At 41.9% G+C, this 26,495-nt stretch overlaps 1 protein-coding gene across 1 annotated transcript in view; it reads left to right on the top strand.

Annotated features, from left to right (window-relative positions):
- The window catches only part of LOC134640034 (peroxisomal membrane protein PEX13-like), a 74,497-nt gene extending 50,791 nt beyond the window's left edge, over positions 1-23,706 (top strand). Inside the window, exons 2-4 of the mRNA XM_063491594.1 lie at positions 21,519-21,787; positions 22,177-22,299; positions 22,468-23,706. Coding sequence (XP_063347664.1) covers positions 21,664-21,787; positions 22,177-22,299; positions 22,468-22,589 — 369 coding nt within the window. The 5' untranslated portion in view covers positions 21,519-21,663 and the 3' untranslated portion in view covers positions 22,590-23,706. The remainder of the gene's footprint in view (positions 1-21,518; positions 21,788-22,176; positions 22,300-22,467) is intronic.
- Positions 23,707-26,495: the final 2,789 nt, after the last annotated feature.

Genomic DNA, 26,495 nt, shown 5'->3' with positions numbered 1-26,495 from the left:
GAGTGAGTGCAATACTTCATCGGCCTGTGTTGTAGCAACCTGTTGAACCTGCTGAGAAACTTTTCTTTGTCCACTCTGCCCCAAACTTCACATGCTCCATAAAGGTCGAGGCCTAGAGACCTCTGCATAGTTATTGCAATTAGCATTAGGTTATCAGTGTCATCTGATATACAGTGGCTTGCAAAAGTATTCGGCCCCCTTGAACTTTTCCACATTTTGTCACATTACAGCCACAAACATGAATCAGTTTTTTTGGAATTCCACGTGAAAGACCAATACAAAGTGGTGTACACTTGAGAAGTGGAACGAAAATCATACATGATACCAAACATTTTTTACAAATAAATAACTGCAAAGTGGGGACACCTGGCTGGAGATGCTCACTCAAGGACAACACCATACCATCCAAATGGCAACCCATTTCCAGCTGAGCCATTTAATTGGATATTTCTTCAAATGCTAAGGACACTGGAGGAGAAGGCAAAGAGCAGCTGGAAAGAGCATCTGCCTCAGATAGTACATGCATACAACTGCACCAGGCATGAGGCAACAGGCTTTTCACCCCACTACCTCTTGTATGGTCGACACCCCCGTCTCCTAGTAGACTCAATTTTTGGCCTGTTAGCCAGAGATGGGACTGAAAGACCTCAGAGCTATGCCAGATTTGCGTCTCTACTGTGATGTCAAATATCAATACCAGAATGTGTGTCGATGTATGTGCATTCATTTGTGCATGCGTGGAGATCTGAGGTTGGCTGGTAGGGTGGACTTCTGTGCATAATCACAAGTGTGTGCAAACATTTCCATGATTGGATTTCTTGGAATTTGGTTTCTTTGGGGGATTTTTTCAAGTTTTTGTAATGTGACAGGTTAAAGAATTAACATTCAGCTTACCCTCTGAAATGTCAGTGTGCATCTCAGATGTGTTGTTGTCATCAGGGATGATGTGACGTACCAGCCAATCCATCACCGCACCCAGCTGCAAAACTGTGACGCAATCTGCTGTGGTGGCATTAAAGTCCTGCCAGTTTACAGCGGCTGATTTGGTCCCTAAAATCCACAGAGTAATTATTCATGGTAAGGAATTCATGTGGACACTAAGCGTGTGGGCAGGCAAGGACATTTAAACAGTGAGGCTGACGACCTACCATTTCTTCGTGTGACTGCTTCTGCTCTAAAAGGGACTCCAATGCCAAAATCGATGAATTTGACACATAGAAATGCTGGATGATCAGGCGATGTGTCAAACACAATATTGTCTGGCTTAATGTCTCGATGGAAGACACCCTTGGATTGCATTTCAGCGGCTGCATGTACCAGCTGTCTCATTATGACCTGACAGACAAATGAAAAAATACGTTCAAATAATCAGATTTACATTATCCATTAAAGATTGCCACTAGAAGAATTGTAAAGTGCACACATAAGAAGCCATACTGGGAAATTGTCTTCTCTGCGTTTTCCAAAGAAGACAGTCCCAAAGCCTCCTTCACCCAGCTTATCCTGCTCTTCGTATTTTTCTTCAAAGTCCTCTACAGAGAGACAAAACTAACACAGGGGTTGTGATTAGTTGTATGTAGGAAAGCTGACTTTGCCTCAATGTACACATTCATACAGTCTTTGTTAGAAGCTTCCTAGTGATTAGCAGATGGATACCAGCTAAACTCTGAGAGCTTGGGAAAGAGGCTCTATCACTGCAGGTGTGGTGTGAACTTACCTATGTACTTCTTACCTTTAGTGTGACTTTTGTATGTGCTGTGTGTATCTGACTCGTAGACGGAGCAGCTGGCCTCCTCCTGTGAGCTTGATGTCTTGCTCTTTTTACTGCGTGGTTGTTTTGTTCCATCGCTGCTTGACTTTCCTTTGCTGCTCTTCTTTCTGAAAGCAGCTGCAAAAACCAAAACCAATTAGACCTCTGAACTCCACACAGGCCTACAGATGATCAATAACTGTAAAACAAAAAATCTCTGAATGTCTCACTTACACTTCTCCAAGACAAGATGGCTGAGGCCTGGGGTTGGACTTTTGCTGTCCTTGCTTCTTTTGGAAGCTTTTTCCAGTCTTTCTGTGGCACAATCTTTGCGTTTGGAGCTCTTGATTCGCCCATCTGACGTCCTGTCCTCTATCCTGAGGAACCAGGGATCAGTGTGGCGGTCTGCAGTTTGTACAAAGATCACTTGGTTACTACTGAATCAAAACACCTGAAGTAAAAGCCCCAAATTAAGATGAATTTAACAGGTAAAGGAGACTTTACTCACCTAGATATTTACGCACACCCACAGCACGTGGTGTGGTAAAGGTCGGCCAAGATTTTGACCACATGTCAGAAACTGGTTCAAAATTGTACTAAACTCACTTGAACTCTGACTTTGTATGCACTTAGAACTATCACAAGACATTAAAACAAAACATCGGGCATTGATGACATCACAGCAATCTAACATTCTAATCTATGCAAACTGTCTCCAAGGCTACATAATATCAAATGAAATCATAGCAAAGGAGTAAAAAGCAGGATCAGTCTTAGGGTGTATGTTACATGTTTGCCAGTTTGGATGAGTGAGTGCAATACTTCATCGGCCTGTGTTGTAGCAACCTGTTGAACCTGCTGAGAAACTTTTCTTTGTCCACTCTGCCCCAAACTTCACATGCTCCATAAAGGTCGAGGCCTAGAGACCTCTGCATAGTTATTGCAGTTAGCATTAGGTTATCAGTGTCATCTGATATACAGTGGCTTGCAAAAGTATTCGGCCCCCTTGAACTTTTCCACATTTTGTCACATTACAGCCACAAACATGAATCAATTTTGTTGGAATTCCACGTGAAAGACCAATACAAAGTGGTGTACACTTGAGAAGTGGAACGAAAATCATACATGATACCAAACATTTTTTACAAATAAATAACTGCAAAGTGGGGACACCTGGCTGGAGATGCTCACTCAAGGACAACACCATACCATCCAAATGGCAACCCATTTCCAGCTGAGCCATTTAATTGGATATTTCTTCAAATGCTAAGGACACTGGAGGAGAAGGCAAAGAGCAGCTGGAAAGAGCATCTGCCTCAGATAGTACATGCATACAACTGCACCAGGCATGAGGCAACAGGCTTTTCACCCCACTACCTCTTGTATGGTCGACACCCCCGTCTCCTAGTAGACTCAATTTTTGGCCTGTTAGCCAGAGATGGGACTGAAAGACCTCAGAGCTATGCCAGATTTGCGTCTCTACTGTGGTGTCAAATATCAATACCAGAATGTGTGTCGATGTATGTGCATTCATTTGTGCATGCGTGGAGATCTGAGGTTGGCTGGTAGGGTGGACCTCTGTGCATAATCACAAGTGTGTGCAAACATTTCCATGATTGGATTTCTTGGAATTTGGTTTCTTTGGGGGATTTTTTCAAGTTTTTGTAATGTGACAGGTTAAAGAATTAACATTCAGCTTACCCTCTGAAATGTCAGAGTGCATCTCAGATGTGTTGTTGTCATCAGGGATGATGTGACGTACCAGCCAATCCATCACCGCACCCAGCTGCAAAACTGTGACGCAATCTGCTGTGGTGGCATTAAAGTCCTGCCAGTTTACAGCGGCTGATTTGGTCCCTAAAATCCACAGAGTAATTATTCATGGTAAGGAATTCATGTGGACACTAAGCGTGTGGGCAGGCAAGGACATTTAAACAGTGAGGCTGACGACCTACCATTTCTTCGTGTGACTGCTTCTGCTCTAAAAGGGACTCCAATGCCAAAATCGATGAATTTGACACATAGAAATGCTGGATGATCAGGCGATGTGTCAAACACAATATTGTCTGGCTTAATGTCTCGATGGAAGACACCCTTGGATTGCATTTCAGCGGCTGCATGTACCAGCTGTCTCATTATGACCTGACAGACAAATGAAAAAATACGTTCAAATAATCAGATTTACATTATCCATTAAAGATTGCCACTAGAAGAATTGTAAAGTGCACACATAAGAAGCCATACTGGGAAATTGTCTTCTCTGCGTTTTCCAAAGAAGACAGTCCCAAAGCCTCCTTCACCCAGCTTATCCTGCTCTTCGTATTTTTCTTCAAAGTCCTCTACAGAGAGACAAAACTAACACAGGGGTTGTGATTAGTTGTATGTAGGAAAGCTGACTTTGCCTCAATGTACACATTCATACAGTCTTTGTTAGAAGCTTCCTAGTGATTAGCAGATGGATACCAGCTAAACTCTGAGAGCTTGGGAAAGAGGCTCTATCACTGCAGGTGTGGTGTGAACTTACCTATGTACTTCTTACCTTTAGTGTGACTTTTGTATGTGCTGTGTGTATCTGACTCGTAGACGGAGCAGCTGGCCTCCTCCTGTGAGCTTGATGTCTTGCTCTTTTTACTGCGTGGTTGTTTTGTTCCATCGCTGCTTGACTTTCCTTTGCTGCTCTTCTTTCTGAAAGCAGCTGCAAAAACCAAAACCAATTAGACCTCTGAACTCCACACAGGCCTACAGATGATCAATAACTGTAAAACAAAAAATCTCTGAATGTCTCACTTACACTTCTCCAAGACAAGATGGCTGAGGCCTGGGGTTGGACTTTTGCTGTCCTTGCTTCTTTTGGAAGCTTTTTCCAGTCTTTCTGTGGCACAATCTTTGCGTTTGGAGCTCTTGATTCGCCCATCTGACGTCCTGTCCTCTATCCTGAGGAACCAGGGATCAGTGTGGCGGTCTGCAGTTTGTACAAAGATCACTTGGTTACTACTGAATCAAAACACCTGAAGTAAAAGCCCCAAATTAAGATGAATTTAACAGGTAAAGGAGACTTTACTCACCTAGATATTTACGCACACCCACAGCACGTGGTGTGGCAAAGGTCGTCCAAGATTTTGACCACATGTCAGAAACTGGTTCAAAATTGTACTAAACTCACTTGAACTCTGACTTTGTCTGCACTTAGAACTATCACAAGACATTAAAACAAAACATCGGGCATTGATGACATCACAGCAATCTAACATTCTAATCTATGCAAACTGTCTCCAAGGCTACATATTATCAAATGAAATCATAGCAAAGGAGTAAAAAGCAGGATCAGTCTTAGGGTGTATGTTACATGTTTGCCAGTTTGGATGAGTGAGTGCAATACTTCATCGGCCTGTGTTGTAGCAAGCTGTTGAACCTGCTGAGAAACTTTTCTTTGTCCACTCTGCCCCAAACTTCACATGCTCCATAAAAGTGGAGGCCTAGAGACCTCTGCATAGTTATTGCAATTAGCATTAGGTTATCAGTATCATCTGATATACAGTGGCTTGCAAAAGTATTCGGCCCCTTGAACTTTTCCACATTTTGTCACATTACAGCCACAAACATGAATCAATTTTATTGGAATTCCACGTGAAAGACCAATACAAAGTGGTGTACACTTGAGAAGTGGAACGAAAATCATACATGATACCAAACATTTTTTACAAATAAATAACTGCAAAGTGGGGACACCTGGCTGGAGATGCTCACTCAAGGACAACACCATACCATCCAAATGGCAACCCATTTCCAGCTGAGCCATTTAATTGGATATTTCTTCAAATGCTAAGGACACTGGAGGAGAAGGCAAAGAGCAGCTGGAAAGAGCATCTGCCTCAGATAGTACATGCATACAACTGCACCAGGCATGAGGCAACAGGCTTTTCACCCCACTACCTCTTGTATGGTCGACACCCCCGTCTCCTAGTAGACTTAATTTTTGGCCTGTTAGCCAGAGATGGGACTGAAAGACCTCAGAGCTATGCCAGATTTGCGTCTCTACTGTGATGTCAAATATCAATACCAGAATGTGTGTCGATGTATGTGCATTCATTTGTGCATGCGTGGAGATCTGAGGTTGGCTGGCAGGGTGGACCTCTGTGCATAATCACAAGTGTGTGCAAACATTTCCATGATTGGATTTCTTGGAATTTGGTTTCTTTGGGGGATTTTTTCAAGTTTTTGTAATGTGACAGGTTAAAGAATTAACATTCAGCTTACCCTCTGAAATGTCAGAGTGCATCTCAGATGTGTTGTTGTCATCAGGGATGATGTGACGTACCAGCCAATCCATCACCGCACCCAGCTGCAAAACTGTGACGCAATCTGCTGTGGTGGCATTAAAGTCCTGCCAGTTTACAGCGGCTGATTTGGTCCCTAAAATCCACAGAGTAATTATTCATGGTAAGGAATTCATGTGGACACTAAGCGTGTGGGCAGGCAAGGACATTTAAACAGTGAGGCTGACGACCTACCATTTCTTCGTGTGACTGCTTCTGCTCTAAAAGGGACTCCAATGCCAAAATCGATGAATTTCACACGTAGAAATGCTGGATGATCAGGCGATGTGTCAAACACAATATTGTCTGGCTTAATGTCTCGATGGAAGACACCCTTGGATTGCATTTCAGCGGCTGCATGTACCAGCTGTCTCATTATGACCTGACAGACAAATGAAAAATACGTTCAAATAATCAGATTTACATTATCCATTAAAGATTGCCACTAGAAGAATTGTAAAGTGCACACATAAGAAGCCATACTGGGAAATTGTCTTCTCTGCGTTTTCCAAAGCCTCCTTCACCCAGCTTATCCTGCTCTTCGTATTTTTCTTCAAAGTCCTCTACAGAGAGACAAAACTAACACAGGGGTTGTGATTAGTTGTATGTAGGAAAGCTGACTTTGCCTCAATGTACACATTCATACAGTCTTTGTTAGAAGCTTCCTAGTGATTAGCAGATGGATACCAGCTAAACTCTGAGAGCTTGGGAAAGAGGCTCTATCACTGCAGGTGTGGTGTGAACTTACCTATGTACTTCTTACCTTTAGTGTGACTTTTGTATGTGCTGTGTGTATCTGACTCGTAGACGGAGCAGCTGGCCTCCTCCTGTGAGCTTGATGTCTTGCTCTTTTTACTGCGTGGTTGTTTTGTTCCATCGCTGCTTGACTTTCCTTTGCTGCTCTTCTTTCTGAAAGCAGCTGCAAAAACCAAAACCAATTAGACCTCTGAACTCCACACAGGCCTACAGATGATCAATAACTGTGTCAATAGAAAATTGTATTTTTTAGTCAGTATAAGCTTTTAATGATATAAGTTTGCTTGTGATAGAATGCTGCATGATGATCATTTCCTTGCTTAGAACTGATTGTTCTTTTCATTGTTCAGGATTGATTCTTCTTCATAACACGTGTTCTGATATTTGTATCTGAGTCTTCTCACAGCGATAGTAAGAAGAATAACAAGCAGTTCTGACCTCGAACACACACACACACACACAACACACACACACACACTCACAATCACATACGCATATGCTCACGTCAAATGTATTCATTTTTCTTGTGTATAAATAAAGACAAGTGCAAGAGCAGAGCGCGCATCGCAGGGCCCCCACTCTGGTGTGAGCGTTCTGTGATCGCCCTTGTATACAAGCAAATGCTGCAGCGTCTGTGTGTGTTTCTCCTCTTAGACTCTCAGCTGAAGAAGTGTCTTTAGAATAAATCTCTTGACATTTATTTTGGTCCTTCGAAGCCGGGGCAGAAACATCAGAACTGTTATCTGTGACTCTGTTCCAGGATCCAGCACTGCCTCCCGACGCCGTGGGAAGCCAGCACCGAAGTCTGTGCACAGCCCTCTTAGACGAGGCCGAAAGACCTGGGACGCTAAAATTCGGGTCCAGGCCGGTGTTTTTAGTCTGGTACACGGCGGTGGGATTCAGTCTGACGATCCGAACCACCAGTGAGACGTCTGAGGGTGAGAGAAACGCTATTTTGGTTAGGAATCGCCGTAATGAACCGAATAACAAACAAAATAGAAAAATAAAATAGGTTAGGATTCGCTAAAATGAACCAAATTAGATTTAGGTTTTAGAAGTAGCCGCAATTACTTCATAACAAATTGTAAAAGCGCGCAAATGTCTATGTGTGTATGTGTCTAGAAGTAAGTTGATTTTACAGCACAATACGCTGCTGAACTACTTCTATTTTATTTTGTTTTCTTTGCTGAGGCTCACGTACTGGTGACATTGGAGAACGGTTGGGCTTCGTCTCGTAACACTGATACCGCTTGACCTTTAGGGTCAAGTCGAAGGCCGTATCAGTAACCACTCTGAAGTCGAGCGTGCCAGTGATGGCCCAGCAAAATCTTTAAAAATGGGGAATAAACAAGCAAAATTAACACCTGATGAGGGATGGTTAGACAAACAACAAGCCGGAGCAGGAATAATCCAAAAGAAGGAGAGAGGAATGGAGAGGAAGACAGGCAACAAAGAGTAAAAGCATTAACAAACAAAGAAGACAGTGACTCAGAACAGGATAGCAGCTCAGGTGAAGAGAATAGTTCAGATCAGGAAGGACATAATAATCCCTCACCAAGTGAAAAATTCAAGACCAAAGTAGAAGTTTAAAAGGGCTGGAAACAGACCCGACTCAATACATGTAAATACAAGAGGAATAAAGTTAAATAAACAAAAGGCTAAATTGAATTAGAAGTTAACTGTAATGTATTCAAGTTGATGATAGCAAGGATAACAACCTGTAAACTGGTATTAACAATGGCACATAGTTGGGATGAAGACCATGCCCAGGATGAACAGGTTGTGTGAATCAAGCAAGATTCACACAACCACATATTAAATAAATATTGTTCAGCCAAGGAAAGTGTGTGAAAAGGAAAATGTCTCCAGCTTGGGAGGGGGTGAAACTGCAGATCACCCTCAGCCCTTGGTGGATACAAATAAAAAATAAATAAATATTGTGATACACTATTGCTGTTATATAAAGAGATAATAACATTAATAATGAAATAATATTAATATGAAGAGGCACCTTAGTCAGTTATGATGTGAGGTGGATAATTGTTGGAAGTAGTCTGCATCAAACTTAAGGTTGCTCAAATTCAGTACAATGACATATGAGAGGATGAAAATAAAGACATTATCTAAACCAATTAAGTGCATAGAGGCACTTGACCTACTTGAAAACCTGTCATCCTAGATGAGACATTGCTGAAATATAGAGCACACCTATACTAACAACTAATAATTTAAAACCTGTATACAATGGCTAACGCTACAAAATTGAGAAGCTGAATTAAATATGTGGTCACTGCTAAGCTGATGAGCAGGTTACACTTTTTTACTACATACTGATTACACAAGAAGTCTGATGTGGCCTACAGCGGTGTCATGATTCACTCATTTTGATTACAGGTATAATGTAATGTATAACAGCATAATAATCTCACAGCTGCTAATAGCACATTTGCCTTTTTGTAACACACATGAGAGAAAGGCAACTGTTAAGAAAATGCCCTTCTGGGTGAGACAGGCCCAGAGGCCCTGCATGCAAGCATACTAACACACATGAAGAACAATGAAGAACAGCTTACACTATAGCACACACTATATACATGCGCCTCTATATCTCTCATTGGTGTTAAAGCAGGAAAAACTTAACAGAGTTTTTTTATCAAATGCTGAACTTATCCACCGCTGACATTTAACTCTTCAGCTTGACAATAGGTGAAACGTTTGTGAAAACAGAGAAGCATAAATAAAGACAGAGAGAGCCTGGTATGACCAAGCAGTAATCAGACAATAAATTTAGTTGGTAATACAATAAATTGTGAAATGCTTTCTGTTTGATTGATGCAAAACAAGTAATTTACTGTATGAAGGAAATTCTCTTTTGTGATAATATTTTGAACGTGTATTTCTGTTGACCTGTCAACTTAGTGCATTATGAGCTGATATGCAAATTAGTTGATTGATACTAGATTCGAAGGAATGACTGGATTATAAATAAATGAATAAAATATAACAACGGTTGAAATTAGTTTCTTATTTCTAGTGTGTGGAGGAAGATTTTATCATGGCACACATCTGTTTACATGGGAGAAAACTCGTCATGTGATATGACGTTTAGCAATATGCTTCTGATGTTCAGCACATCAGAAGGATGACTCTGAAATTAGAAAGGGAAACAATTTTGCTGACAAAGCTGAAAAAACAGCAGCAGCAAAAAAAACCACAGTTTTATTAACAACTCGTGAAAATCAGACCATTCGACTGTCTGTACTGCAGGACGAACAAAAAGCAGCACCACCTAAAGAACAGAAAACAATGGCTAAAACACAGAGCAGTACTAGACACTGATGACATATTGAAAATAGCAGGAAAGCCCATTCTTCCCAAATCATTACACAAAACAGCCGCTCTAGTGAGTCATAGTTTTGAGCCATGGCTCATCAGGAGGGGTGATCCAAGGAATGGTCCTTATTAGAAACCGACAATTTTACACTATTAATTTTGAAACTTTGAAACATCCAAAAAGTGCAGGATTAGTGGAGAAAACAAATGGCACTATAAAACAAAGGCTCAGAAAACAATGGAAGAAACTGGCAGACCATGGCCAGAATGTGTAGGCCTAGTCAAAATGTGGATGAGAATAACACAAGGAAATAACAAACTGTCCCCATTTGAAATCATACATGGGTGACCTTTTCCATTGCCAGTTATTAGCGAGCCACTAGATAAGTCAATCCGTGAAACCACTCTGGCAGATTGGATGACTCAATTGTTGACAAACAGAGAAGTCGTTTTGAACAATAAACCGCCGCAAGACTCTTTTTCACCTATTTCCTGCAGGTTGAAGCCAGGTGATTGGATCCTTGTCCGAGTACTCCAAAGGAAAAATTGGAGCTCGCCCCGCTGGGAAGGTCCCTACCAAGTGCTCATCACCACTCCAACTGCCTGCAAAATAGCAGAGAGACCCTCCTGGATACATCAGAGCCACTGCAAAAAGGTTGAGGTCCCAGGAAACCCCGACACGAGGTAATCATCGTCGAAAACGCTGGACTTGACAACGGAACGTGTGACCGGCTCTTCTGGATCAACTTCAACGTGACGAATCGGAACACGTCCATTCACTTCCCAGTGTTTTTGGACCAAACCCCAGGGAAGAACCACTCCATGTGCTACCGACAAGACAACGGTAACAGACCCCTAGGCAACACCACCAACTGTAACCAAACCGCAGCCAATGGAGAGGGCGCACCTGTAAACACGTCCGCGCCCAGCAACGGCACCTACTGGGTGCAGGGAATGGCCTGGCTGTGTGGACAACATGCCTACTTCATACTGCCACCCGGATGGACGGGCACCTGTGCCCCAATCTTCATCTCAGACCACACCTTCAGGATGTCAGCTGTAAATGACTCTCAGACTACAAGACGACGACGAGACGTCTCCACACTACAACCACATGACCCCATCTATGGCAGTGATGTGCCAGAGGAATTTAAGCTTTGGACCACCGGACAAAAGGTTCTCCACTCACTGTTTCCATGGGTGGGCACCGGAAAGAACATGTTAAGAATTGAAACTTTGGACTACCGTTTTGGACACTGGCTCCTGGCTACAGGTGCTAAAGAGACTACTCATCGGAGTTGGAGTATTTTTACTTTTATTTTGTGTTTTTGTAACATGTATCCTGCCATGTCTAAAACTCATGATTAACCGCATAATCATTTCCACTGTAGCTGCATACATAGCCGTGACAAATGATGATGATGATGACTCCGACCTGTTGGAATGTGAAGACTTTGCGTGATTAATGATGATGTGACAGAAAATGTGCAACAAGATGTTACATACTGATATCTCACTTAAAGGTTATACTGACAACAGGAGGGAAAGTCAATAGAAAATTGTATTTTTTAGTCAGTATAAGCTTTTAATGATATAAGTTTGCTTGTGATAGAATGCTGCATGATGATCATTTCCTTGCTTAGAACTGATTGTTCTTTTCATTGTTCAGGATTGATTCTTCTTCATAACACGTGTTCTGATATTTGTATCTGAGTCTTCTCACAGCGATAGTAAGAAGAATAACAAGCAGTTCTGACCTCGAACACACACACACACACACACAACACACACATACACACACACACACTCACACACACACAATCACATACGCATATGCTCACGTCAAATGTATTCATTTTTCTTGTGTATAAATAAAGACAAGTGCAAGAGCAGAGCGCGCATCGCAGGGCCCCCACTCTGGTGTGAGCGTTCTGTGATCGCCCTTGTATACAAGCAAATGCTGCAGCGTGTGTGTGTGTTTCTCCTCTTAGACTCTCAGCTGAAGAAGTGTCTTTAGAATAAATCTCTTGACAAACTGTAAAACAAAAAATCTCTGAATGTCTCACTTACACTTCTCCAAGACAAGATGGCTGAGGCCTGGGGTTGGACTTTTGCTGTCCTTGCTTCTTTTGGAAGCTTTTTCCAGTCTTTCTGTGGCACAATCTTTGCGTTTGGAGCTCTTGATTCGCCCATCTGACGTCCTGTCCTCTATCCTGAGGAACCAGGGATCAGTGTGGCGGTCTGCAGTTTGTACAAAGATCACTTGGTTACTACTGAATCAAAACACCTGAAGTAAAAGCCCCAAATTAAGATGAATTTAACAGGTAAAGGAGACTTTACTCACCTACATATTTACGCACACCCACAGCACGTGGTGTGGTAAAGGTCGGCCAAGATTTTGACCACATGTCAGAAACTGGTTCAAAATTGTACTAAACTCACTTGAACTCTGACTTTGTCTGCACTTAGAACTATCACAAGACATTAAAACAAAACATCGGGCATTGATGACATCACAGCAATCTAACATTCTAATCTATGCAAACTGTCTCCAAGGCTACATAATATCAAATTAAATCATAGCAAAGGAGTAAAAAGCAGGATCAGTCTTAGGGTGTATGTTACATGTTTGCCAGTTTGGATGAGTGAGTGCAATACTTCATCGGCCTGTGTTGTAGCAACCTGTTGAACCTGCTGAGAAACTTTTCTTTGTCCACTCTGCCCCAAACTTCACATGCTCCATAAAAGTGGAGGCCTAGAGACCTCTGCATAGTTATTGCAATTAGCATTAGGTTATCAGTGTCATCTGATATACAGTGGCTTGCAAAAGTATTCGGCCCCCTTGAACTTTTCCACATTTTGTCACATTACAGCCACAAACATGAATCAATTTTATTGGAATTCCACGTGAAAGACCAATACAAAGTGGTGTACACTTGAGAAGTGGAACGAAAATCATACATGATACCAAACATTTTTTACAAATAAATAACTGCAAAGTGGGGACACCTGGCTGGAGATGCTCACTCAAGGACAACACCATACCATCCAAATGGCAACCCATTTCCAGCTGAGCCATTTAATTGGATATTTCTTCAAATGCTAAGGACACTGGAGGAGAAGGCAAAGAGCAGCTGGAAAGAGCATCTGCCTCAGATAGTACATGCATACAACTGCACCAGGCATGAGGCAACAGGCTTTTCACCCCACTACCTCTTGTATGGTCGACACCCCCGTCTCCTAGTAGACTCAATTTTTGGCCTGTTAGCCAGAGATGGGACTGAAAGACCTCAGAGCTATGCCAGATTTGCATCTCTACTGTGATGTCAAATATCAATACCAGAATGTGTGTCGATGTATGTGCATTCATTTGTGCATGCGTGGAGATCTGAGGTTGGCTGGTAGGGTGGACCTCTGTGCATAATCACAAGTGTGTGCAAACATTTCCATGATTGGATTTCTTGGAATTTGGTTTCTTTGGGGGATTTTTTCAAGTTTTTGTAATGTGACAGGTTAAAGAATTAACATTCAGCTTACCCTCTGAAATGTCAGTGTGCATCGCAGATGTGTTGTTGTCATCAGGGATGATGTGACGTACCAGCCAATCCATCACCGCACCCAGCTGCAAAACTGTGACGCAATCTGCTGTGGTGGCATTAAAGTCCTGCCAGTTTACAGCGGCTGATTTGGTCCCTAAAATCCAGAGAGTAATTATTCATGGTAAGGAATTCATGTGGACACTAAGCGTGTGGGCAGGCAAGGACATTTAAACAGTGAGGCTGACGACCTACCATTTCTTCGTGTGACTGCTTCTGCTCTAAAAGGGACTCCAATGCCAAAATCGATGAATTTGACACATAGAAATGCTGGATGATCAGGCGATGTGTCAAACACAATATTGTCTGGCTTAATGTCTCGATGGAAGACACCCTTGGATTGCATTTCAGCGGCTGCATGTACCAGCTGTCTCATTATGACCTGACAGACAAATGAAAAATACGTTCAAATAATCAGATTTACATTATCCATTAAAGATTGCCACTAGAAGAATTGTAAAGTGCACACATAAGAAGCCATACTGGGAAATTGTCTTCTCTGCGTTTTCCAAAGAAGACAGTCCCAAAGCCTCCTTCACCCAGCTTATCCTGCTCTTCGTATTTTTCTTCAAAGTCCTCTACAGAGAGACAAAACTAACACAGGGGTTGTGATTAGTTGTATGTAGGAAAGCTGACTTTGCCTCAATGTACACATTCATACAGTCTTTGTTAGAAGCTTCCTAGTGATTAGCAGATGGATACCAGCTAAACTCTGAGAGCTTGGGAAAGAGGCTCTATCACTGCAGGTGTGGTGTGAACTTACCTATGTACTTCTTACCTTTAGTGTGACTTTTGTATGTGCTGTGTGTATCTGACTTGTAGACGGAGCAGCTGGCCTCCTCCTGTGAGCTTGATGTCTTGCTCTTTTTACTGCGTGGTTGTTTTGTTCCATCGCTGCTTGACTTTCCTTTGCTGCTCTTCTTTCTGAAAGCAGCTGCAAAAACCAAAACCAATTAGACCTCTGAACTCCACACAGGCCTACAGATGATCAATAACTGTAAAACAAAAAATCTCTGAATGTCTCACTTACACTTCTCCAAGACAAGATGGCTGAGGCCTGGGGTTGGACTTTTGCTGTCCTTGCTTCTTTTGGAAGCTTTTTCCAGTCTTTCTGTGGCACAATCTTTGCGTTTGGAGCTCTTGATTCGCCCATCTGACGTCCTGTCCTCTATCCTGAGGAACCAGGGATCAGTGTGGCGGTCTGCAGTTTGTACAAAGATCACTTGGTTACTACTGAATCAAAACACCTGAAGTAAAAGCCCCAAATTAAGATGAATTTAACAGGTAAAGGAGACTTTACTCACCTAGATATTTACGCACACCCACAGCACGTGGTGTGGTAAAGGTCGGCCAAGATTTTGACCACATGTCAGAAACTGGTTCAAAATTGTACTAAACTCACTTGAACTCTGACTTTGTCTGCACTTAGAACTATCACAAGACATTAAAACAAAACATCGGGCATTGATGACATCACAGCAATCTAACATTCTAATCTATGCAAACTGTCTCCAAGGCTACATAATATCAAATGAAATCATAGCAAAGGAGTAAAAAGCAGGATCAGTCTTAGGGTGTATGTTACATGTTTGCCAGTTTGGATGAGTGAGTGCAATACTTCATCGGCCTGTGTTGTAGCAAGCTGTTGAACCTGCTGAGAAACTTTTCTTTGTCCACTCTGCCCCAAACTTCACATGCTCCATAAAAGTGGAGGCCTAGAGACCTCTGCATAGTTATTGCAATTAGCATTAGGTTATCAGTATCATCTGATATATATGACATTTACAGTACAGTACTCACACATGACATAGGAGGGAAGAAATATGAACTTTTTGACATAAATTTGATCATATGAAATTGGATTTTTTTAAAATATGAAATAATGTAACTTTTTCCTTCTGTCATACTTCAGAAATATAATATCTTAAGTTTTGAACATTTTTAAACATTTAAGTTTGCTCCTACATGGATGTGCTCCACAATGATTGGTCAGTCATGTTAAAATCCATTATCAGTGGAAAACAAACCTGATCCTCTACTAGAGGCGATTGTGTAATACCTTTTAGACATAACACTAAGCAAACAGTTATTATCAGTTAAAGGTAGTGAGATTTGGAGTGATACATGACACATGATGGAATAAGACACGCAGGCTTAATGCACATTAGTCTGCACACATCCAGACATTAACAGATACACACACATGGCCACCCTTTATATCGGTGGACCTCCCCCAGGCCTCACTGCCCTCCCCTTCTCAGAGAAACCCTCAACAGAAGAGTTGAGAAACACAAAACTTGTGAGATCTGAATGTTCTGGTGAGTCTCCATCTGTTACAGGTGGGTGCTGCCTGGACTGTCTCAAGACAGACCAGACCAGGTGCACCACAGACACTTCAAACCTCATCTCAGGACAAAAACCAAAAGAACAACATAAAAAATGAGAAAACTTGCCTTAGAAACATGCAGGGTTAGAGGAGACGGCAGCCGTGTAGAGGTGAGCCTGTGTGAGTCTCTTTTCTTTTAGTGAACAACAGAAAAACAGAAAAAAGAAAGAAAACTTACCTTAAAAATCTGTAGGGTTGTTTTCTCTGAGACATGTTGGAATCTGTAAACAGTTACTCCGAAAAGGATCCAGATGTTTCAAAATACTTCTCTGGCAAATGTTTCAATTCTGCGAACATAAATGCTGTGATTAATGGACTAAAAGTCATCGCTTCTTACCCATATTTATGGATTTAAGGATCAAAGGATCAAATTGGTGGTAAGATTCTAAATATATGTGATGTCATAGTCCTGTTAAATAGTCCCAATTTCAAACCTCATGTGAGGGCAAAAACCACAAGAACAACATAAAAAAGGAGAAACCGTACCTTAGAAACATGCCGGGATACAGGAGACGGCAGCACTGCAGAGGTGAGGACACGCATCTGTTTGAAATAAACAAAACAATAAGCACAGTTATACATACACACACACACACTCCCAAAAACTAGCCAGCCCTCATGAGGAGGTTGCGACGCCCTCCAGGTGCGGGAAAGAAAGCAGGAAAAACCGGGAGTGGGCCGCCTCACCGCTCTTAACATTGGTGGACCGCCCCAAAGAAATCCAAACATGGAAATGCTTGCACACACATGTGATTATGCATAGAGGTCCATCCTACCAGCCAACATCAGATCTCCACGCATGCACACATGAATGCACATACATTTACACACATCCAGAGATAAACTCCCCCAAAGAAACCAAATTCCCAGAAATTAAAACATGGAAATGTTTGCACACACTTGTGATTATGCGTAGACGTCCACCCTACCAGCAAACCTCAGGACTCCACGCAGGCACACATGAATGCACATACATTTACACACATCCAGAGATAAACTCCCCAAAAGAAATCCGAACATGGAAATTTTGCGCACACTGCACACACATTCAGAGTTCTGAATGTACTGGTGAGTCTCCACCTGTTACAGGTGGGTGCAACCTGGACTGTCTCAAGACAGACGAGACCAGATCCACCAAAGAAACTGCAGATGTGCATCTTTTTGAAATATATAACACAATAAACACAGTCGTGCAGACACATACACTCACACAGGCTGCGAAAGCCTAGCCAGCCCTCGTGATGGTGTGGCACCACCCCTCAGGCGTGTGAAAGAAAGCAGAAAAAACCCAGACTGGGCCGCCTGGCCACCCATTATAAAGGTGGACCTCCTCCGGAGAGAAACCCTTTATAGAAGAGTTGAGAAAGACAAAATTTGTGAGGTCTGAATGTTCTGGTGAGTCTCCACCTGCTGCAGGTGAGTGCAGCCTGGACTGTCTCGAGACAGACCAGATCAGCTGCACCACAGACACTTCATACCTCATCTCAGGAGAAAAACTGAAAGAGCAACATAAAAAAGGAGAAAACCGACCTCAGAAACATGACCAACATCTGTTTGATTAGACTAACAAATAATGGTTGGCCATTTTCAGGTCCTCGCCTAACCTTCAGTCGATGTTCGAGGTCATCGAAACGCTTAGATTTTATATCGACTTTCCTTGGACTGATAATCTGTCTCGTATTGAAATTGTTCTTTGGTCAGTTTTGCCTGTTGCAGAATTTCAGGGTCGCTCTTGTTGACTTTAATAGCCACGATCTGTCTGTTTGCTCTGTGAATTGGTTAGAAACAAAACTGAACTTGTTTTGGTTTCTGTCCTAAAATGTTCTCAAAACGTCTCGAAAGGGTTTGGGTTGGTGTCAGGTCAACGTCCGTTATGCCATAAAGTATAATAGGTGAGCGCTGGTATTTATGGGTTTTGGGATCAAAGCAAAGCTACCAGTCATACAGGATCAAAGCAAAGTTACCGCATCACAAGGGATCAAAGTGATTCTAATGTATGCGCAGGCGCACACACACATGTTTGTTTGTGTAATATTGTTCACACTGAATTTGACCGTAGGAAATTTAATATGAGTCAATCAAAGAAAATGTTAGTTTTGAAGAATTTTGAAATTACGAAACTGACAATTACGAGAATTGTTTTTTTTTCTTTTGCATAACATGTCGAGCTTTTCTGTATATAGTCATTTCGTACAAGAAATTGATGAAAATGTTCTATTTTATTTTAACAATCATCAACTTCATATGCAGGTTTCGTACGGGTGCTTGAAATCCTTGAACAATCTTGGATTTTAATATTGTAGTGCTTCTATTTGGGATTTTGTGCTTAAAACGTCTTGAAACTGTATTTCATTCACCACAAATAACTATCTGATTGAATAGTTTTCTTATCAGATAGAGAAATAAAAAGTCTAAAAGCAACATTTCTCTGCCTGGGCTGCCTTGTAGCTCTGCACGTCAGTCTGTTTCAATTTGTGACCCCCCACCCCCTCCCCGAACAGTCGGGGGTGAGTGCACTAACGTGCCTGGAGGCCGTTTTAATGAGTGTTTGCTGGAAAACCAAAAATACAAGAAGGATTTGTACGTTTTCACAATGGGGGAGTTTGCGTAAGTCCTAGTAAATCATTTTCTCGAGTGTGTACGTTACACATGCTAATTTTTAAAATCGTTTTTATTATTTTGCTAGCTAGCAAACTCGCGGGATAAATGATTGAAATGCACTCAGTGTGATGCAATACGGTGCCGCTATTATAACAGTTAGTTATTGCAGGGTAATTTATGGAATATGCTGTGAATTTAACCAAGATTACACAGCAGTAGCAGTAATGCGAGTTACTTCTCCAAAGTGAAAGCTTTAAACGTTAGCCCGATGCTTAACTAGCCAACTTAAGGCTTTCTGATTGAAGGCTAAAAGCGGCGTTGTCACCAAGTAAACAGAATATTGATTATATTTTTGTGTATTGCTGCAGTTTTTTCAAGTATTAACTTGGTGCTTTTGGCAACCTTAGGGGGAAATAATGGTAATATGACTGATCCATATGGACACAAAGAATATAGACTTTTTTGTGCTACCGAAGTTTCGTGGCTTTCATTCAAAATCTGTTTATCGTTAAACAACTTAAACATTATAATGGCTTCAAACTCACATTGAGGCCTGTGGGGCACTATCAGCCACTGAAACAGTAGACAAATGAATATTTCATACCTGAAGGCTGCCTGTTTATCTAAGGGAGATGAACAATACATTATAATTGTATATAATAATATCACAGATGATAGATTAAATAGGTTTTTGATAGATGCTTGTGCATTCTTAAAGTCTTATATGTTGAATTGAACTGAGTATGTCATCTGTTCAAAGCCTCTCCCAGTCAGTGCTGTTCTCTATGCCTGTCTTACTCTACATGATATTTTTTAACATCAGCATGCTAAAGGACTTGTTTGGAAGAGACTGCTATTTTATATGCTAAAATATGTTTTTCTTCTGGGCCAAGTTGGTGAAAACACTTTATTATCCTCTAATAGATTTTGTAAATGCTTGGTGATGGTAGTACCCAAAACTAGCTGCATCAGGTACTTCCCTGTGTATTTGGAGAGGATCAGAAGTCCCAGGAATAAAAAAAGCCCCCAAAACAAAAACGGCAACTAATTATTTATCTGCACAGCCGTACAAGTGGCTGACTGCTAGTTTGGTCCTCTGAGGCCGTGTCCTAGTCAGAGTGTCTCGCTAGATTTCTCTCTCTTCTGTTAATTGAGCGTTTTTTGTTTGTTTGTTTTGTTGCAGTTCTGGGTAATAAGTTAAATTAATAAAATAAATATTGTAATTGCATTTGTTTGTTCTGTACTTGCTAACTGTCAATTCAGAAGAAAATGTAGCTGCTGTCTTCCTGTTGCTGTTTGCCAACAAACTCAGTTCCTTTGCCCGATAATTTACTTAAAAAAAATGCCTACATGTATATTTATAAGCTGAGTTATTATATAGCTGAATAATTATATCTTTCAATTCATAACTAATAATGTTTTATTTTAAATTTGTGTCTGTGTCTTTTAGCTTCTTCTGCTTATTATTGTTATCCATCCATTTTCTTCTGCTTATCAAGGACTGGTTTACCCGGGCAGCAGCCTAAGCAGAGAAGCCCACATCTCCCTCTCCCCAGCCACCTCCTCCACTTCTTCTGGGATAACACCAAGACATCCTCAGGCCAGCTGAGAGATATAGCCTCTCCAGAGTGTCCTGGGTCTGCCCTGGGGCCTCTTTCTCCTTTTCTCATCAGCCTCTCTTCAACGTGAAGGAATAGCAGTTCTACTCTGAGCCCCTTTTGAGTAGCTGAACTCCTCAGCCTGTCTTTAAGGGAGAGGCAACACCCTTAGAGAAAGCTCATTTTTTTTCATCTGTCAGTCCTCTGCTCAGCTGTCCCCAAACTCCTAAACGAGACCCAGAGAAGATTAAACTCCTCCGCTTGATGCTGCAAGTCATTGTTTTTTCTTGTCTTTTTCTCAACATTTTCCGATAATTCTAAAAATATATGTACAACAGTTTGTTTGTACAGTCAGCATTTGTATATATACAGCAGTATTCTCAAACAAGCAATAGTGAACGCACCTGTGTGAGGCAAATTCCACAATCACAGTTCAATCAGTCCCCCCACCCTGACACTTTTTTCCGCTTTAAGTGAGGAAATGGAATTAAATCTGGACACATCTTTATCTTTTTTGGACATATCAACATATCTTTTTACGGTTAAGAGAATATGGTCATCAGATTGGAGAAGCTGAACAATCAGAGCTGTGATAATGATATTTAAGGTGTGTTGACTGGTTCATAATGTCAGCTCATGTCAGAAAACATCCCATGCTAAAAGTTGCCACTAGCTGCTGGTTGATGGTGAATTTATTGTGTATTTTCCACAGTCTGTACAGATGAAGAGTAGCAGAGCTGGAGATGAGGCAGGAGGAAGTGTTGACTCAATTCAATTTCAGTTTATTTATATAGCGTTAATCACAACAACAGTCACCTCAAGACACTTTATACTGCAAGGTGGAGGCCCTATTGTAATACAGAGAAAACTAAATGATCAAAAAAAAACCTTTTGAGCGAGCACTTGGTGACTGTGGGAAGGAAAAACACCATTTTAACTGGAAGAAACTTCCAGCAGAACCAGGTATAGGGAGGGGCAGCCTCTGAGGACTGGTTGGGGTTGAGGGGAGGGAGAAAGGACAAAGGACACGCTGTGGAAGAGAGCCACTCTATGAGCTGTTCATTCAGTTTGTGGTTTAGCTTGACTCCATGACGTTTCGAACTAATGCTTTGCTCAATTAATGTTGCAATGAATTATGGGTGGATTTTACTGATATTCTATCTTTATGTTGTCACCAAACAGATCTACAGATTTGGGATAAGCTACAGGCTCCTCCACCCCTGCTGGCTCTTCTGTCCTGCCCAGGTTGGCGCTCCTGGTGCCCCCTCGTCAGGTCCAGCAGTCCTACCGTCCATCCAACAGCTCCTTCTCCCCTCTTACAGCCTCTATGGGAGCTCCATCTGTGGTGGCTACAGGCCTTACAGCTACAGCTATGGTGGCGGCTATGGTGGTGGCTACAGCCTGGGAGGATACAGACACACACCTCACCTTGAAGACGTCCCCCCCAGCAGGTTTGTGCAGCAGGTGGAAGAGATGGAACAGCAAGCACTTACATATTCACATGAGTACATTTTGTTGTTTTGAGAGGTGTACTCAACACAGGACAGTGGCTGCAGGTGCTAATTGTTTTGAGTTAAAGTAATTAAGGCTGCTGTTGTAAAGTTTGATAATAGAATCTGAACCTGGTAATGTTCAGGGCTGCAGTACACGTGTAAAGATGAGTCTGCTTGTATGACATCATATGTGCCTTTGTGTAACTCTGTGGCAAATAAATTGGGTACCATAGCTCCATATGCCATTAGTTACTTTACAAGTGTAAGGAAAAGCAGAAGGACTTGTTTTTGGTTAAGACCAGTTAAAATTATGAATGTCGTTAATTCAGTTTCCTTGCTTGGTTTAGACACTAACTGGGCGAGCGAGGAGGACGACCACGTGGTGGCCAGAGGAGAATATGACTTGACAGCTGCTTCTCAGGAGGAGCTTTCTATGCGAGCTGGAGAGATGCTCAACCTCGCTCCTAAAGGTGATGAGCTTTTTACTGGCTGCGGGACATTTGATTCTGAGTGCTTTGACCCAAAACCTTCTATTTTTGTTTTCCTTATCTTACAACTAACAGATGAGGGCTCTTCTTTTGTGTGAGCGTGCCCCATGTTTACATCTATCACAGTGTTTTCCTCTCCCTCGTGTTTAGAGCTACAGCCCCGTGTGCGTGGCTGGCTCCTGGCCAGTGTGGACGGTGAGACCACATGCTCGTCCCAGCCAACTACGTTAAGATCCTCAGCAAGAGAAGAGACCGCCGGGCCACAGATATGAGAGGCTCGCTCAGGCCCAGCAGGCAAACACGCAGGCACCCCAAACAACCTCGTCTGCACAAATACCCTAATCTGTGCCTCTCCTGCAGCCCATAAACGTACAGCATCTACCCACATCATGTACAGTACTTGAATGATCCATCTCGTCTTTCAGCTCAGTCTCGTCAGATTCATTAGGCTCAGCTGTGTCCCCCTCCTGTGTGCAGTTTCCTCGTTTCCCTCTGTGTGTATTTATAGTAGTGATGGCCAAACAAAGCTTTCTGAAGCATTGAAGCTTGTGTTGAAAAACGATTCATTACTGGAAGCTTTTTAACACAGTCCTCTCTGGTGACATCTGGTGGTCAAAAATATGAAGAGCAGCTTGAATCTACAAAAAAACTGAACTGCGTCATTATGATTGCCCACTCTACACAGTGGAATTCACAATTCACAATTGGACATCACTGATCACGTGACTGTGGCCAAACGAATCAAGCATCGACAGAGTGCTTCTGAAGCGGTGTGTTGGTGTTTTTTGACACACGCGCCGGAGCGTCAGCTTCAAGCGGGCCCTCACTAATTTATAGCATTTGTCCTCTTGTGTGTGTTACTGGTCCGTCTGTGCTCCTCCATGCTGTTTTTCCTGCTTGTCATCCTTTGTGTTTTAACTCCATTCCCTTGTGTCCAGGTTTGTTATTTGGTTCTCAGCTTTCCCAGTTTAGGTTTTCTTAGTTTTGTTTCTCGCCTCCCTCGCCTTTGTTTGTATGTCACTCTCCATGAATAAAGCTCTCACATCAGCAGTGCCTGCATCTTGGGTCCTCCATTCATATCTCAACACGCAAACCCTGACATTTATGGTGTAGTTACATACTACTAGGAAGTGCTGACAAAATATGAAATTATGATGCTATTTATATAGAGGCACAATACCAACACAGAACAGCGGGGACACAGAACCAAAACCTAAGAACTAACAAAGACACATCAAGAAATCAAAGATTAATAAAACAAAACAGAAAACACTGGGCCATCGACCCAGGACCGTGACATTCAGTTTCTCAAGGAATAATCAAAGCAAACATTTTTTTCTTTTTATGAATAAGAGATTTCCTTTTTTGGGTTACATGATGGTGTAAGTTCCAGCACAGCTCATTTAGTTTGCAGAAGTGCTCCGAGGCCCCTATGAAACACATAATTGAAAGAATCTAATAAATTAGAGGGTGCAGTAGCTGTAGTATGACTTTTTGTCCTCATGCTGCATGACGACTTTACTTTTTTTTGTTTTTTTGGTGGGAGGAAGTTGACATCTCAGTCCATTGTGACGTGCAGATCTTTGACTGGCTTATGAACTCCCTCAGGAGGAACTCTGCAGGAGAGGGAAACAAGGACAAACAAACCCAGCTTGGTAAAAAGGAACAAGAACAGAAAAAAATCAACATTATTACCCATCCCTGATCTGTCATTTACACCACCTGTGGCGCTTGATTTATTGGTCACTAAACGTGGTGTGTGTTTGGTGCGTCACTGGCTGCGTGTTCTGTGTTATTTGTCGGTGGTGGGGTTTGGGCATTGATATTTGAAATCACAGCAGAGAGACTGCATGTGATGTCAGAACCCTCTAAATCTTGTAATTTACAGATATTTAATTCCAAATGATTTGACTGCATCGTTGTGTCTTTGAGTTATGACCCAAACTATCTATCAACTTTGTGAATAAATTCACGTCCCCCTGTGACCTCATAATTACACCACAGTTCAGATGGCATGAATGAGTCATGAGGTCACACCAACAGTGACAACATCAGCAGTGACATCACTAAAGTTGCCAGGTGAGTCCATAAATAGAACCCGTGACGTGGAGCAGGTACCGCCGTTTGGACAATGCCACGACGCAGGTATAGACGCAAACATGCGAGGTCTTCTCGCCCCGTTCGCAGACGCAGGAGACCCCACAAGGCCTCCGGTGTCCGCAGACGTGGGAGAAGATACCGTGGCAGACATTAGACAATCTCAATAAACATGTAGGATGAACATCAAAACTGTGGTCCAATCAAGTTTTTTTTAGATAAGATATGTTGTTGTTGTTTTGTGCGTGTTTGTTATCAATGTTGTGAAAAAAGTTAAGGTTAGTAAGACATCAAGCACTGATTACTCGTAGGAAAAGCACCAATAGGAGACAGAACAGGCTGCATGCTAATTAGAAGGTGTTATTATTCAGTCTGTACATCGAATAGAAGGCACTAACCACAAGGTGATCTTCAATGCATCTCTGTGTGAATGCGAACAAGGTGAGAAGATCCCCACTAACTGCATGTCTTTAGACTGTGGGAGGAAGCCGGAGAGAACATGCAAACTCCACACAAAGACCCCAGCCTGATAGGGTTAGGGTCCTGAGTTTGATACCCTAACCCGGAACTGAACTCAGGAAAGAGGAATGGATGGGTGATGTTCATGTGTGCCCAGGTGTATGATGTGGCTCTTTGCGGTGACACAGTAAAAAATGTAGCTCTTTGTCTGTGACTGGTTGGCTGCCCCAGCCCTGGCCCTTCATGTATTTCAGTAAAGTCTTTTTCCCCCCGTCTCCTCCTCTCGTTTACATGTTTTCCCCATGTGACCCATTCCTTCTGTCACGTGTGTTTCCCCCCCCCAGCCATCAAGTTCTGTTTGTGCTTAGTTATGTCCATGTCTCATCTCCAGTCCCCTTTTCCCTCTGTAACAACTGTTTGCTGAGTGTTATGTCTAAAAGGTATTGCACAATCGCCTCTAGTAGAGGATCAGGTTTGTTTTCCACTGATAATGGATTTTAACATGACTGACCAATGATTGTGGAGCACGTCCATGTAGGATCTTATAAATACAACCAGCAAACTTAAATGTTTTCAAATGTTCAAAACTTAAGATATTGTATTTCTGAAGTATGACGGAAGGAAAAAGTTTGATATTTAAAAAAAATCCAATTTCATGTGATCAAATTTATGTCAAAAAGTTCATATTTCTTCCCTCCTATGTCATGTGTGAGTACTGTACTGTAAATGTCATATATATCAGATGATACTGATAACCTAATGCTAATTGCAATAACTATGCAGAGGTCTCTAGGCCTCCACTTTTATGGAGCATGTGAAGTTTGGGGCAGAGTGGACAAAGAAAAGTTTCTCAGCAGGTTCAACAGGTTGCTACAACACAGGCCGATGAAGTATTGCACTCACTCATCCAAACTGGCAAACATGTAACATACACCCTAAGACTGATCCTGCTTTTTACTCCTTTGCTATGATTTCATTTGATATTATGTAGCCTTGGAGACAGTTTGCATAGATTAGAATGTTAGATTGCTGTGATGTCATCAATGCCCGATGTTTTGTTTTAATGTCTTGTGATAGTTCTAAGTGCAGACAAAGTCAGAGTTCAAGTGAGTTTAGTACAATTTTGAACCAGTTTCTGACATGTGGTCAAAATCTTGGCCGACCTTTACCACACCACGTGCTGTGGGTGTGCGTAAATATCTAGGTGAGTAAAGTCTCCTTTACCTGTTAAATTCATCTTAACCCTTAGATGCACACGTGGGGTCAAAGATGACCCCACGGGTTGTTTTTCTTCAAAATCTTTAAAATGCAAAGTTGTAATATATTCATATTCCAGGTATTCCTCATAAAATATGTTTGTAACATGAGGCCATTTGCATTTTTATTTATTTTTTCATTAATTTAAACAAAATGCAGTTTTTGTATCACTACCCCACTCTTCCACAAGTGGGGTCAAAAATGACCCCAAGCAGTTCCTATGGAATCTTCTATGAAACTTTCATTCTTAGCAACTCTGACTGACCCACTTACACTTCTGATGGATCAAGAATTAATTTTTACACAATAACATACATGATTTATAGTCAGGGCTGCACATAAGTGGTCTGCAGGTGTGCATTCAC

The sequence above is a fragment of the Pelmatolapia mariae genome, linkage group LG13 (assembly GCF_036321145.2).
Source record: "Pelmatolapia mariae isolate MD_Pm_ZW linkage group LG13, Pm_UMD_F_2, whole genome shotgun sequence".
In the NCBI taxonomy this organism is placed as follows: Eukaryota; Metazoa; Chordata; class Actinopteri; order Cichliformes; family Cichlidae; genus Pelmatolapia; species Pelmatolapia mariae.
This window is presented reverse-complemented; position numbering and strand designations above follow the sequence as displayed.